The following is a 15,711-nucleotide window of genomic DNA, read 5'->3' as shown; positions in this document are numbered from 1 at the left end:
AACATTTGTGCAGTGTTCTGTTGTTGCACATCATTTGGCTCTCAATCTGTTTTATAAAATGTATGTCTGAAGCATTTAATTCCATCTTTAGTTTTTACTAAATACTTTATGTCTTGTTAGATCCATTTAGCAGTTTGCATAAGATTGTAAAGAGCTCCATAAATACAGTGCAAAAAGGCAATTTTATGCTTAACATCTACTACATAACAAATATTAAACCTTACAAAACCTTACTTTGACAGTACCATGGTTCACAATATCAGATGGTTATACAGTAATATGGTACCGAGCAACACTGTAACCATTGTTGGCAATTGTTGATTCACTGCCGAGGTACTGAATGATAACCAGTTTTACATAGTACTCCAAGGTACTCTAAAAACACCATAATATTTCTATGATATATTTATATTATAAATGACAGTAAAAGACTTATGATACAAAAAACACAGTAATACCATGGTATAATGGTACTTATTAAAATAGCTGTGAATTTATGAATTATGACTTCCAAAAAAAGAATATTTTGTATTAAAATGCATTACTTTATCGTTCAAAAGTCAACCACAATTTACATAGTGAACCACGATAGACCAATAGATTATATCCATCAGAGTATCTTTGGAAACTTTATGTTTGGTAACAATACCATTGTAAGACATTTACATTCTACAGTATAATGGCCAACAATTTGCATTTCCCTCCCAAAATATGTAAAAATACAATGAGCCAAATTGTGCACTGATTATTCTTGGTCTACCATAATGTTGTGGGGGCACTAGCTTGGTTTGTGCACTTTTTTTTTTTTAAAGAAAGCATTTTTCAGTAAATTTAATAAATGTAAATATTATTTTGGCACAGTGATTTACTTATATAACAAGGCTTTGTAGACATGATAGCACAGACGATGGAAATGCTAATCTTATGGAGTAGTGATGAATTAATGATGAATATCCTGCTTCAATACAATTGGGCTAGATTGCTTCTCAAGTACACTTTGCGGTTGGCAGACAGAATGACATGCTGGAAGAGGGCACAAGGATTTCTGAGAAGATTGGGCGGTATCCTGGTGGTAAAGGTGGAGCACTCTGCTCCAGAAAATCTAAGACAGACCCCCGCACATCTTTGGGGACATCTCCTCTTATGTCCAACATCACAGAGACATGCTCCTCACTGAAAAGAAACACCTTATAAGTTGTCTCAAAACATAGTCTAGTCACTGAATTAGAGGTGATTTTAGGATATGAAGGTGTGCTTGGTGTGAAATCTCACCTAATATCAGGGTACTTGGTTACCAATTCAGAAATCTCCAGTGTTAGCATGCCCGTGTCTTTCAAATTGATTAGGTCTGCCAGCGCAAGTATCAAAGCAGTGGGATTCACCTCACCTATGGTCCCATCAATCTCCTTAAAATACAAAAGCATTACGTTTTTACAAATGTAATTTTTGTATCATTGAAAATGTCCAAATAGGTAAATGTAATTGTAAATGAGGTTTCACCATGCTTTGAAAGTGGTCCCTTAGCTGTTCAGCATCCTGTGTTAAGCGCTGGGCCAACTGGCATCGCTCGTCACAACTTCGACAGACCAGTCTCTTCTGCATCAATGTGCGGACGTACTCAACAACAGTTAGCCACTGACACTCCTCCTTTAGTCTCTATGAACGGGGATCACATGACACTTGTAATGTTATCTGTTCCCACCTGACACCTCAGGCAGACAACATACAGAGTCCTAAAATTTGAAACAGGTATGTTCTATAAATGTACACACACTGCTGCCACCATTCGCCGTCCATCGGTTGTGTCCAGCTAGGACTAAGGGGGCTACTCAAAATTCTCCAGCGCCAGTCAGCACCACTCACATACAGTAGTTTACATTAAATTCGACTCAAATCGTTATCAAATGAAATTCATTAATGACTTTAGCCTAGGCTAGGAGATACATTGTGTGTAGGCAGTTTTTCTGTAGCAAATCTGCATTCTAGTGGTTTGACAGCTTGATTAAAGCTTAAGCTACATGTAGAGAAGCTGAATAAGAAACGTTACCCTTTGTAATCTTTCAGTTTGCACAGTTTCACCAGTTTTATTTTTTACCTGACACATATTAAAACCATTAATGCATGAGACGTGGCACGATGGTCAAATACATTTGTCTAGTGCATGTTTACATTGAAAAATAATTAAAAAACAGTAGACTGACATAATATCAAGTTCTGTGAAATCGGCTCCAAAGTATGCTGAATGACTAACCACTTACCTGCCGACAAGGTTGGCGCACCCTGTTGTAGAGTTCACAGTGACGTTCCAGAACCCCACACATTTTTGGGGTTACATCTTTCTGGACCAGCCAGGCATGAGACAGGAGCCCCTGAAGATGGGGCTGTAACTCAAATAGTAGGTGGTCCATGACTAGGCGACAAGCTTTTCTCACAGCACGGTCCAGGGCAGCCAGAGGCCCAGGTGGAACACGCGAAAAACGGTTTGAGGGGAAGGAGCACAACTGTTGCTGCAGGCTTTCTGCTGAAGTTCTAGATGTATATTTATATCAAATATGTAAATATACTAATTACAAGCAAGCATCTGACTAACACATTAACATTAAATGAAATACACACTTTTTCCAAACAAACAGCACAGACATACTGTAAAAAGATACTTGTACTTCATCTCACTTGAGGATGATGCAGTTGCTGATGCAGGCCAGCAGATAATGGAGGTAGAACTTGTTACTGTTTGTGGTGAGATCCCTGTGATGCTCCGTCCCAAATTCTATGATGGCATCTCGAAACCTGTTTCGATGTAAAGAGAGTACAGGAAAGTAAACGACTGTTGCATTTGATACGCTGGTCTTTTCAACAGGCTTACTTCAGTATTGATAATCAAACACACCGACTAAGGAGGTTCTCCATCTCATAAAGGCCCATTTGGATTGTCTGGTCCCTCAGAGCTTCACTTATCGTCAAGGCCACCCGTGTATTTTCTTCTAGCATCTATGAACCCAGACACCATAGTAGTTTAAATACTGTACAGGCAGGGGCATAAATACCATATGTACAATGTATGCAACGCTTAGGAGCGCTGTCAATGGATTTGTGTCCGAATCAACAGACAGAAAAATGTTTAAGGGGAAAATTAAATATGGCGTCTACCCTGACTATGGTCTAAGCAGGGGTACTCAACTTTGGATAGCCCAGGGAACCCGCGAAGCAAGATTGCTTTAGCCTTGAGGGACGTACTTTTTTATTTTTATTTGGGAGAATACAAAAACTTTTGTTTTGTATTTACTGTTCACCACAGGCATACCTCTGTTGGGTACTTTAAACTGATTTGTCACCTCAACCTGACACTGGTTGACATGCGCTGTGGCAGTAATGAGTGGGTGTGGAAGAGAGACTCATAGTGCGCATGTTTGAACACACACAAACTTTCAATTAACACACGTGCACTCAGGCGGCCCACTAATGTAACATAAAGTAGCCTATAATCAGATTTATATTTGCGTCTTCCAGTTTAATTCATTCTTTACATCCATTTGCTGTTTCTTTTCCTCTATAACTATACAGCAATTCAGTGATACTGAAAATTACTATTGAAACAAAATTGCTCTAGAAAATTGGCAACTTAAAATTCATTCATATATTGACAACATCACACATGCCACAAAAAGTCAGATGCCAAATGCCTGTCGAGTACCATGGATCTAAAGCATATCAATGCCCACGTGACACAAAATTCTTCACAATTTAGGTAATATAGCACTAGCCACAGCTAAAGTACCTGAGTGATGATGGTTGGAAGGCTGGTGTGATAGCAGCCCTCATGGTCAATGTCTGGTTCCTGGTCCCTCTGCCAGTCTGTCAGCTCCACTTCTAGAGCCTTGTGCATCCACTCTGAGACACTTTTCTACAAACAATCACACTTGTCAAGTACTCCTGACATATTTATCCAGACTTGACAATGTACATGTTAATGGTTTAGAATCTAAAACACCACACTGAGTCTTACCCGAACTTTTTGGACATATTTATTCTGCAGCTGCTCAAGACCTTCCTGAGATATCAGGGGTCCCAGGTCTTCAATTTCTAGCTCAGATACAAGGTCTGGATCACCCATCATCTCTGAGCTTAAAGAACATGTTCTCTTATGATAAACTTTATGATTGCCAATATCCCAAATTCATATACAATTGTATGCTTTACTTACCTGTTGTAAATGTGCAGAACCCAGTTAAGAACAGCAAAAATGTCCCCACTTTCTAGCTCCCATCCAGTAACTAGCCCAAGATGGGTTTGCAAGAACTGGTGGCAGGAGCGCAGGTAGGCTCTTGTTAGATGATAATGAGGTGGAACACACTGTTCCAAAAGGTTGCGCACTGTTGAGAGGTCTCCCATAATGCCATGCTGTAGTGCAGACAAGTGACTAGCAAGCCCTGGTCCTTGAGTGTGCAAGTACGACACACTACGGAAACGTGATGTCACTGCCTCCTCCAGCACCTGGCCAACAGTTTGATGAACAGGTACAAATTAAAGTAAATTTACATCCACATGCCTTTTTACCATTTGATATAAGTTGTGTCATCTTGTAAACAAAAACATTGAGAGTGGCTTAAAAGCTTTTGCTTGTTCTTCTCTCAACAGGAAATTTAGTGCTCATCAACATCAAACCTCAAAGAAACGTTCCCTCCAGCAGCGTGGTCTTCCAGGGGGCATGGGTCTGTAGTGTCCTGATGCTGATCTTCGCTCCTCCATAAAGAACTCATCTAGAGCTTCTTCACGCTCTACTATACGTACAGCTGACACAAATGGTGTGGGGTTTTGATGAGAGAGCGACAGCCCACTCCCTACAACTGCCCAAAGCTCCTTGGCAAGGGCATCCACCAACTGTCCAACACCTGAGAAATAATTCCGCAGATGCTCCTCATCCTCAGACCTTAGGCCTGTTCCGGATGATCCCTTGGGTCCCTGAAGCTGTAGCAGTACCTCATCCTGCCAGCGCTCTAGTTCCATTAGCCGAGCATGAGCTTCCAGTAGCCTCCGAGACTCCACTAGCCTCTCTGTCTCTAGCACCATACTTCGCACTGACAGAAATGAGGTTGGAATAAAATGAGAGACTAAGGCATTCAAGACTTAACAAACATTTTTTAATAAAGGCTATGGAAAATTTAGAAGGCCATTTGTGGCACTAAAAATGCCATGTTGCTTCTAGAAAGAAGAATCACTTACCTTTGTAGAGGCGTGGCAAGTTGCTAACTGCAGCAAGGAGTTGGCGATGATGGAGAGACACCTCCCGAAGTGTCTCCAGTGTAGTTACCTCATCAGAATTTTTACTGGTCTCCAATCTTGCCTTGTGCAAGTCATGAGACACTTCTCTCAGCCCAGCTCGTGCCTCTCGCAATTGACCAAGACCCCAATTAACACCTTCCAAATAGGACTGTACAACTGACTTGAAATAAGAAAAGTAAGAGTGAGCAGGTAACTTTTCTTGCAGCTGCTACAGACAGAAATGTTGAAAAAGCTAATATTTTACATTGATCAGCCACAACATTAAAAGCACCTGCCTAATATTGTGTAGGTCCCCCTCATGCTGCCAAAACAGTGCCAACCCGCATCTCAGAATAGCATTCTGAGATGCTATTCTTCTCACCACAATCATACAGAGTGGTTATCTGAGTTACCGTTGTAGGGCTTTACTGGTTGTTTAGATCAGTGTTACCATCAGAAATAATTAATAATTATTTCTTTAGTTATTAATTAATATTTAAATTAATTAATTGAATCTAACTCATTAAAACCTCATATGGGGCTCCAGTAAATGTAGTGCGCTACGTTTAGGAGCAAGTTTGGTTATTAGCAATAATTAATAATTATCAAAGATAATTATTAAAATCAATAGAACATTGATGAGAATCAATGTTAGCTTTTCTAATCCTTTAAATCAACAATTATCAAAGATAATCATAAATTGTTAACATCGATGAAACATTAAAATTAACACTAGCTTATTGATCATTCAGATTCAACAATCATCAAAGATAATGATCAATTATCAAAAATCAATAGAATATTAATAAGGATTAACATTGACGGGGCACCACCCTGGAATCAGGGACTAATAACCAGATAGTATAACAGTCTCAATATTAGATTGTTTTCTTAGGAAAATCGACATCCAAAGAATATCGATTTTCGGGAAAAAAAAACAATGAATGAAGGCTTGAATCCGAGCACTGACATCCCGTCAGCATGACACAGGCGTATGCAAAACAAACCAAAACACTTCTCTTTGTAATATAAACAAAGTTTATTTATGCAGTAATATCAATTAATAATTAATACAATGCAGTCAATAAACTTCCGACTTACAACTACAAACTAAAAAGTGATATGATTAGGTATGGAAATCAAAATAATCCTATAACACATGAGGGTGTGTGTGTGTGTGTGTGTGTGTGTGTGTGTGTGTGTGTGTGTGTGTGAGAGCGAGTGTGTGTGTGAGAGCGAGTGTGTGTGTGTGAGAGCGAGCGAGTGTGTGTGTGTGTGTGTGTGTGTGTGGTTAGTACGAGAGAGAGAGAGAGAGAGAATTAAGTGACGGCCCCAAAGCAGATTTCGCGATCGTGGGAGAGAAAGCAGCTGTTAGTTTATCACTCAGAGACGCAGTGGACGGCTCGTAAACAGTCCCGCGTTCTTTGACTCTTTAATGGATAAACTCAGTTTGCCGGTCTCACCCGCAATGGCGTAAATGCACAACAGTCCAATTTGGTTGGACCACAATACAGCAAATCAAATTCGTGATAATTAATACCCTGAGTATTAATAATGAGCGGACATGGCGGTCCGTAAACTGTACAAGCAAAAACCTTGAAACACAAGAATAACACACTATAATATTCTATCTCTGCCCAGACGTAAACCTCATACTTGAATCACATGAGGATGCAGAATGTGTGTTCATCCGTCCTTTAACTCAGACTCGGTTCCTCGAGGCTCGGGTGATGGGAGGCCGTTTCCTCACTCTGTCGGCGGACGGTGTGGCTGCTGATTCTCAGCGGGCTGGCAGAGAAATCAGAAATGTTGACTTGATTGAAGATGGAAGAGAAATCTTTAATCTCTTCACTTCTGCAGGCAAACAGATGAAGATGCGGATTGCTCGGCAGTCTCCTTCGGATCCGTTAGAGTGTTCGGTTGAACACAGAGTATTCTCAACTCGTCCAGCGAGATGGAGACTGTATGGCCACAGTTTCAAGTCGGACGTTACTTCCTTGTGCCACAAGGCTGCACCTGAGAGCAGCGATGAGCTGCATCTATACACGGCTAGCAAAGTTGCTGGAAGCAAATCCCGGAAGCATTTCAGAGGTATTTCTACTCCTGATGATGTCATGGTTGAGGGACGTTCTGTTGTGTGCCTCATCCAATAGGAGTTGAGAGTTCGATCCTTTAGTGAGCAAGGCTTCATGGGATTTGTTGTCTGTTTTGGACTCCCTTTGTTTGATTTTGGCGCGATTTTTATCAGCAAGATTTACGACTTGGTATGTGGGGGCTGAGTTAGGTTTTACGACTGTGTTAGGCCTGCCTTTGTCTTCTGTCTGAATACATGAGGCCCAACACCGTAGACTTTGTCAGTTCTAACCAGTCTGGCCATTCTCTGTTGACCTCTCTCATCAACAAGGCATTTCCGTCCACAGAATTGTCACTCACTGGATGTTTTTTTTTTTTTTTGGCACAATTCTGTGTACATTCTAGAGGCTGTTGAGTGTGAAAATCCCAGCAGATCAGCAGTTACAGAAATACTCAAACCAGCCCATCTGGCACCAACAATCATGCCACGGTCCAAATCACTGAGATCACATTTTTCCACATTCTGATGGTTGATGTGAACATTAACTGAAGCTCCTGACCCATATCTGCATGATTTTATGCACTGCAATGCTGACACTTGATTGGCTGATTAGATAATTGCATGGATGATTGTTGGTGCCAGACGGGCTGGTTTGAGTATTTCTATAACTGCTGATCTCCTGGGATTTTCACACACAACAGTCTCTAGAATTTACTCTGAATGGTGCCAAAAACAAAAAACATCCAGTGAGCGGCAGTTCTGTGGATGGAAATGCCTTGTTGATGAGGGAGGTCAACAGAGAATGACCAGACGGGTTCGAATTGACAATTGACAATTGAAGTCTATGGTAACTCAGATAACTGCTCTGTACAATTGTTGTGAGAAGAATAGTTCTCAGAATGCTATTCTGAGATGCAGGTTGGTGCTGTTTTGGCGGCACGAGGGGGACCTACACAATATTAGGCAGGTGGTTTTACTGTTGTGGCTGATCGGTGTATATGCTTTGTTTTTATGATGAAATCATTATTACTTCTTAGTCTTACCTTTAATCTGGATTGAATAGAAGTGGTTCGTTGACGTTCCCTTTTCCTGTATTGTCCAAGTTTCTCCAGATGCTCTGGACGACAAAAGACACCTGAGGCCCATTTCAGTGCAGCACCCCGAGCCAAACACTCAGCTCTCTCCAGCTCTGGCCACACCTCCACTGGGACAAGGGCATCTATCAATCAAAATGGCACCATACATAGCAGAGAAATTGTGCAGTTCAGATGCAATGCTACGTTATTGCTACAGTGTGTACCAAGAGAATGCATGATTTGAGAAACCAGCACAAAAGGCTACGTATAATGGAATTTGACATCAGTCTTAAATTCACCTCTTTCCCATAGAATTGACTCATCTTTGTCTTGATAGTTTCTAAAGTCAAAGTTTCAATTTCCATTTAATAGGCGATAATCCCATGGGTGCTCGAGTTCTTGAGAATCTTTTTAAGTATACTGTATATTACCAAGGAATAGCTTCTAGGCAGACAGTAAATGTTTTCCCCTCTCAATGAAAAATGACAGCATCATGCTAAACAGTTTCAGACTCCAATTGTAAGTACTCTCAAGTTTACAGCTTTGGGATACAAATAACATAAAAGTTGCATATATCATAAGATTTACACAATATTGAAATATAGGCCTACTGTATATAAAAATTATTGTTCCTGTTCTCACTTGTGAGAACTTTAGACTGCAAAGATAACAGTGTTCCCTAATTGGTGAATCTATTCCTGGGATAGTGGCTAGTGATGTATTTGTACATGATTTAAAACATGATATAAAATAAAGTTAAAGCCACACTTACTGACTTGTGGCTAGCATCGATTAACAATCTCAGAGCTTGTGGTAGGTCAGTCTTAAAAATTTCCTAAAATTAATTTTGAATGGTAGTATTGCTTTCAGAAACCTACTGTTCAGGTCTGTTGAAAAGTTCCAGGTTTGTCAGCATTGACACATATCAAAGCTAAATGTTTTTGGATTTTGTGTATGTTAGGTACGTTGTGCATTCTGATAAAGCCTATTCCAATATACATATTCCTCTTATGTATGTCCATGTTGTTTTTCATTTCCTGTGGTGCTGAAATAAATGTGATTGACCCAATTTAGAGTGCTTTAACCCAACATTTGTTTTTCTTTTGACAACAAGTCATGTAGGCTTTTCATGTTGGCAGAAAGTTGTGAGTGGGAGGGTCAATCATTTAGGGCAACCACCAACAGAATACATAAATTGATGCTTATGCTCCATAAATTTAGTTCCATTACTCTAAAAACAAAACCTTACTCCTTCTTTCTTTCAACCGGTTCTTTCAACGTTATGACATTTTAAACAATCGCTTTCTAAATGCATTAGTATGTTGCAAGCGAACAACCAGTAACAAGAAAGGATGTGTACCTTCATGATTGTCACAGCCATTCTTGTCTCCGTCTGACATTTAGGCTTGTTGCTCAACCGTCCACCGTTCCGCCACTAAGAAACTGCCCTGCCCAGAGGGCCTGCTCACTGTCGTGAGATAGAGCAATCAACAGAGAGAGAGAAGAGGGCGAAGAAGAGAGAGGGTACATACCCACTTCACTGCCAGCCTTCCTCTCTCACACTCCCAGACACATCCTCTGCTCAGAGGCCGGCAGGAAGGTAAGGGAGAGGAAGGGAGAGAGAGCAAGAGGGACGGAGGGAAAGCAGGCACTCCGCCCTCTAAATGATCCAGATGGTGAGCAATGAGTGTGGGGGTGGGCTTCATGTGCAACAGTGCCTCTCTGTGTCTGAGGTAGCTAGGGAATGTTTTAAATTGCCCGAAGAAGTCTCAGAGGTTTTACGTGTATCCACATCAATTAGTTTTCTTTTGGCATGGTCATGGATGTATTTGATGATTTTTATTGTTCTAGAATATTCATAACTTTTGTCTTTTGATCGTTCACAACTGTGGGTTGTAGAGCAAACATGAGAGGAATTTAAGCTGAATGTGTTTATTTGTGTATCACGGCCTGTGACTTATTCTATGTCTGTGTTTATATCTCTCTGTCTTCCCAGTCTAGTCTCTATTCCAAACACACGTTGATACAATCATCACTAATGTATGAAATAGTACACCATCCATGGCTAGCAAATAGATTTATTTATTTATTTATTCTGATTGTTAAGTCATAGCATTCTGTGGTCAAATATTTTGTGTAATGACTGCTAAACTGTGCAATTGACTTATTGCAACTAGTGCTGTCAGTCGATTTAAATGTTTAATCGTGATGAATAGTTAAAACTTTATGAAAAGTTTTCATAGTTAATTGCAATTAATTGCTGATTTTGAAAGTGCTGAAATTTTACTCTATATACTTATTTTTTTGTCAGAATGCATTTATTTCCATTTAGGAAAAAAATGTCCAAACAAAGCCTTCCACAATATAAAGATAGAAATGCACCAAAACAGCAGCAATTCAAGTAACATTAAAGGAATATTCTCGGTTTAAAACAAGTTAAGCTCAATTGACAGCATTTGTGGCATAATTTTGATTACCACAAAAAATTATTTTGACACGTACCTCCTTTTCTTTAAAAAAGAAAAAGATAAGAGAAATGGAGGTCCCTTACAAAAAATCTAAACTAGCTGCAAATTTGCCGTTCGTTATTTTCACATGCAAAGGAGCTTGTGATTCACCGCAAATGTTTGCCAGAAGTTTGCAGCTCTTTCGGCAAACCTTTGGCAACAATAGATGATTTGCCACAAGTTTGCCGCAAAGCTCATTTGTATGTGAAAATTATCTGTTGCGAATTTGCGGCAAGTTTGCTGCAATTTTGCAGTGAACTCTCAATTTTTATAAGGGGTTACAGCGAGGCACTTACAATGGAAGTGAATGGGGTGAAATTTTTGAGGGTTTAAAGGCAGAAATGTGAAATGTATAATTTTATAAAAGTACTTACATTAATTGTTCTGTTATAACTCATGTATTATTTGAGCTGTAAAATTGTTTAAATCTTAATTTTCTGGATTTTAGGGTTTGTTGACATGAAATCATGAAAGCAAAGTTGTAAAATTGGAAATAACTTTACAAAGAAAAGGTTATTAAGCTGTGTGTATGCATACTAAAATCATGTTAACACGCATATTGTTTACATCTTGTGGCTATACTTTTGAAATAGTGAGTATTTTAACGTTTATGGATTGGCCCCATACACTTCCATAGTAAGTTCCTCACTGGAACCCAGATTTTTTTTTTTTTTTTTTTTTATAAAGAAAAGGAAGGACAAGTCAAAATGAATTTTTGTGGTAATCAACATATTGCTACAAATGCTGTCAATTGAGCTTAATGTTTTGGACCCGAAATATTCCTTTAAACGTTTCCCAAAGTCTAAGTGGGAGGTTGACTAATTGAAAGAACTGGTCCCCCCATAGGTATGCATATTCATTGCAATGGGCATTAAATCTATTAAATGCTAATCCTCTACAATATTAATCAGCCGGCAGACTGTGGCTATCTGCTTTGTTATAGCAGTTGTGAAGCCGTGTCCATGATTCGTGTCAGGCTGTCAATGCCAGTGCAAGCCACTTTGAACTCCATATGAAAAGTGCTGCAGACGCTCATTCTGTGTTTTGATGATAGTTAAGACTTGAGGTAATTCAGTGGTAATTAAATTGTGCCTTACAGAGGCTGGAAGGTACTTGCCTTCTGTCACTTGTCCCATCTGGGCTTGTTTTGTGCGTAAAAATAGCATTAAATTTCACCCAAAAATGCTGCTGCTGACCAGAAGCGATGCTTTATAGATAAAAAGTACTTAAATATCTTTTTCACACCAAACGTGATCATGTCGCTTTAGAAGACATTAATGTAACCACTGGAGTGGTATCTATGTAATTTATGCTGACTGTTTTTTTTGGAGCTTCAAAGGTCTGATCACTTGCATTTTATCCACTTGCATTTTAAGGACCTACTGAGCAGAAATATTTTTCTGTTTCTCTTCAAATATTTTCTTGGGAAGAAAGAAAGTCATACACACCTGCGATGGCATTAGGGTGAGTAAATAATTAGAGAATTTTCATTTTTGGGTGAACTATCCTTTTAAGAGGTCCTTTCCCATCGCTGGTGTCTGTGTGTTGTGGTGAATGTGTCAGTATAATGACTTCTGGTGGACACATTGCAAAGGTTCTGCCAAAGTCCCACCATTGTTTTTGCTGGTTTGTGCTTTATTAATGGTAAATGTGTTAATCGCGATTAAGAAAAATTAACATGTTACATTTTTTAATTAATCGCATGTGTTAACGCATTTATTTTGACAGCTCTAGTTGCAACCAATTTTCTACAGTGCTTTTCTACAGATCTTTTCATCTCGCATAATAAAATAAGTTCAACTTAAACAAATATTTCATGTCCATTCATGTATTTATTGGGCAAATATTAGACAAAACAAACCCCTGACTGTCTTGTCTGAGTTTATTTTGTAATATTGACCCACTTACTGTAGATTATTCCTTACCTACATTGCCTTCTAGTTGACTCAGATTGTTCAGTGGTTATTGACAGTTCGCAAGCCTTCTGGGGCAAAACTTTAAGGCGACAGCTTTCATCTTTGCTCCTTTATAGCAGTATATAGCAGCCTAAAATAGCGATGACTAGACATTGTTGTTTGTGCAAAGCACCATAATAATCAGCGGACCATGACACACTAACTGAGCCTTTCCGGCATGGGTAATAGTTTTCTTTGGACTGGAATGGGGGTGTAGCATAGCTGCTTCTAAGGGTAGAGAAGCATCCTTCAAGGCTACATAGCCATTGTTCATATACTGTCAACAAGAACACAAACCTCTGCCAGTTTACCTATAACATTGCTTCAACCCATGCATTAGTCTGGCAAAGGTCCTGCACTGTTGTAGTTCTGCCACCCCCTTTACTCACTGATGTATCATCAGATAAGGGCTGTGCAGCCTCTTATGGTCACCCTCCCCTATCACCACCTTAAATAAAACACCACCATACTGATCAGAGCTTCAGGGAACAGGAAGTCTATTTCAGTAGTAGTCATTCAAACAGGGAGGACTTCCTCTCTGACATTCCTGACCTGGGCTGACTTCCTGCCTATCCTTAGCTTTCCCAGACATGGACAGACAAATGTACACTTTATGACACACGTGCATAGAGATCTCACTCCTGACCAACACAAACTGGCAATGTAGGAGACTTCAAATAAAATTTGAGATTTGAAGGTCACAGATTTTAATTTGTTGTAATTTAAATGTAATCTCTTTGTGTTGCACAAAACGTAGTGAAATGAGTGGAATATATATATATATATATATATATATATATATATATATATATATACAGGTGCATCTCAATAAATTAGAATGTCGTGGAAAAGTTCATTTATTTCAGTAATTCAACTCAAATTGTGAAACTCGTGTATTAAATAAATTCAATGCACACAGACTGAAGTAGTTTAAGTCTTTGGTTCTTTTAATTGTGATGATTTTGGCTCACATTTAACAAAAACCCACCAATTCTCTATCTCAAAAAATTAGAATACATCATAAGACCAATAAAAAAAAACATTTTTAGTGAATTGTTGGCCTTCTGGAAAGTATGTTCATTTACTGTATATGTACTCAATACTTGGTAGGGGCTCCTTTTGCTTTAATTACTGCCTCAATTTGGCGTGGCATGGAGGTAATCAGTTTGTGGCACTGCCGAGGTGATATGGAAGCCCAGGTTTCTTTGACAGTGGCCTTCAGCTCATCTGCATTTTTTGGTCTCTTGTTTCTCATTTTCCTCTTGACAATACCCCATAGATTCTCTATGGGGTTCAGGTCTGGTGAGTTTGCTGGCCAGTCAAGCACACCAACACCATGGTCATTTAACCAACTTTTGGTGCTTTTGGCAGTGTGGGCAGGTGCCAAATCCTGCTGGAAAATGAAATCAGCATCTTTAAAAAGCTGGTCAGCAGAAGGAAGCATGAAGTGCTCCAAAATGTCTTGGTAAACGGGTGCAGTGACTTTGGTTTTCAAAAAACACAATGGACCAACACCAGCAGATGACATTGCACCCCAAATCATCACAGACTGTGGAAACTTAACACTGGACTTCAAGCAACTTGGGCTATGAGCTTCTCTACCCTTCCTCCAGACTCTAGGACCTTGGTTTCCAAATGAAATACAAAACTTGCTCTCATCTGAAAAGAGGACTTTGGACCACTGGGCAACAGTCCAGTTCTTCTTCTCCTTAGCCCAGGTAAGACACCTCTGACGTTGTCTGTGGTTCAGGAGTGGCTTAACAAGAGGAATACGACAACTGTAGCCAAATTCCTTGACACGTCTGTGTGTGGTGGCTCTTGATGCCTTGACCCCAGCCTCAGTCCATTCCTTGTGAAGTTCACCCAAATTCTTGAATCGATTTTGATTGACAATCCTCATAAGGCTACGGTTCTCTCAGTTGGTTGTGCATCTTTTTCTTCCACACTTTTTCCTTCCACTCAACTTTCTGTTAACATGCTTGGATACAGCACTCTGTGAACAGCCAGCTTCTTTGGCAATGAATGTTTGTGGCTTACCCTCCTTGTGAAGGGTGTCAATGATTGTCTTCTGGACAACTGTCAGATCAGCAGTCTTCCCCATGATTGTGTAGCCTAGTGAACCAAACTGAGAGACCATTTTGAAGACTCAGGAAACCTTTGCAGGTGTTTTGAGTTGATTAGCTGATTGGCATGTCACCATATTCTAATTTTTTGAGATAGTGAATTGGTGGGTTTTTGTTAAATGTGAGCAAAATCATCACAATTAAAAGAACCAAAGACTTAAACTACTTCAGTCTGTGTGCATTGAATTTATTTAATACACGAGTTTCACAATTTGAGTTGAATTACTGAAATAAATGAACTTTTCCACGACATTCTAATTTATTGAGATGCACCTGTATGTATATATATATATATATATATATATATATATATATATATATTTAATTTTTTTTCATGAGTAAGAGACAAGAGCTCATGAGTAAGAGTTTTAAGTGCATTTCAGAAATGCCTGGGTTTAAAGAACAATTCACAATGTACAACACACTTTAACTGCTTGGAAACAAATGCTTTACATTCCTGCATAATACAGGCTAGTTTGGTCAGGATTAGGGTGGTGGCCATGGTTATTTTGTCTGGGTTAGGTTAGTTTTTGGAAGCAATTTTGGGGTGAGCTTTTGGGAATGATCACAATATAATGACAACAATATGCCTTAAAGAAACAGTTCACCCAAAAATGAAAATTCAGTGATTATTTACTTAACGTAATGTCACTTCAAACCTGCGTGACTTTCATTTCTACTGCCATGGCATACAAAGGGAGAAATAAATAAAAA

General features: G+C 39.3%; 1 protein-coding gene across 2 annotated transcripts; it reads right to left on the bottom strand.

Moving 5' to 3' along the window:
* Positions 1-254: 254 nt before the first annotated feature.
* LOC127437783 (exocyst complex component 3-like protein) lies at positions 255-10,072 on the bottom strand. 2 transcript variants are annotated; one of them, XM_051692959.1, is made up of 13 exons: positions 9,773-10,072; positions 8,380-8,555; positions 5,224-5,443; positions 4,666-5,078; positions 4,205-4,494; positions 4,007-4,124; positions 3,779-3,904; positions 2,891-2,991; positions 2,674-2,790; positions 2,259-2,529; positions 1,501-1,656; positions 1,273-1,406; positions 255-1,173 (listed from the first exon to the last, which is right to left on the bottom strand). In XM_051692959.1, the coding sequence occupies exons 1-13, from the start codon at positions 9,810-9,812 to the stop codon at positions 987-989; spliced, it is 2,349 nt and encodes a 782-aa protein (XP_051548919.1). In that variant the 5' UTR covers positions 9,813-10,072; the 3' UTR covers positions 255-986. The 2 variants fall into 2 exon arrangements, with proteins under 2 accessions (XP_051548919.1, XP_051548920.1); XM_051692960.1 differs by having other exon boundaries at positions 5,224-5,439.
* Between the last annotated feature and the right edge of the window lie 5,639 nt (positions 10,073-15,711).

The sequence above is a fragment of the Myxocyprinus asiaticus genome, chromosome 48 (assembly GCF_019703515.2).
Source record: "Myxocyprinus asiaticus isolate MX2 ecotype Aquarium Trade chromosome 48, UBuf_Myxa_2, whole genome shotgun sequence".
NCBI classification, from domain to species: Eukaryota; Metazoa; Chordata; class Actinopteri; order Cypriniformes; family Catostomidae; genus Myxocyprinus; species Myxocyprinus asiaticus.
This window is presented reverse-complemented; position numbering and strand designations above follow the sequence as displayed.

Bases quoted from the DNA above. Each gene is read 5' to 3' on its own strand.
- LOC127437783 (XM_051692959.1), bottom strand. From the start codon at position 9,812: ATGTCAGACGGAGACAAGAATGGCTGTGACAATCATGAAG. The intron at 3,905-4,006 runs GTAAGACTCAGT...GATTGTTTGTAG, and splicing joins AATATGTCCAAAAAGTTCGG to AAAAGTGTCTCAGAGTGGAT. The intron at 1,657-2,258 runs GTAAGTGGTTAG...CCCCGTTCATAG, and splicing joins TGCGCCAACCTTGTCGGCAG to AGACTAAAGGAGGAGTGTCA.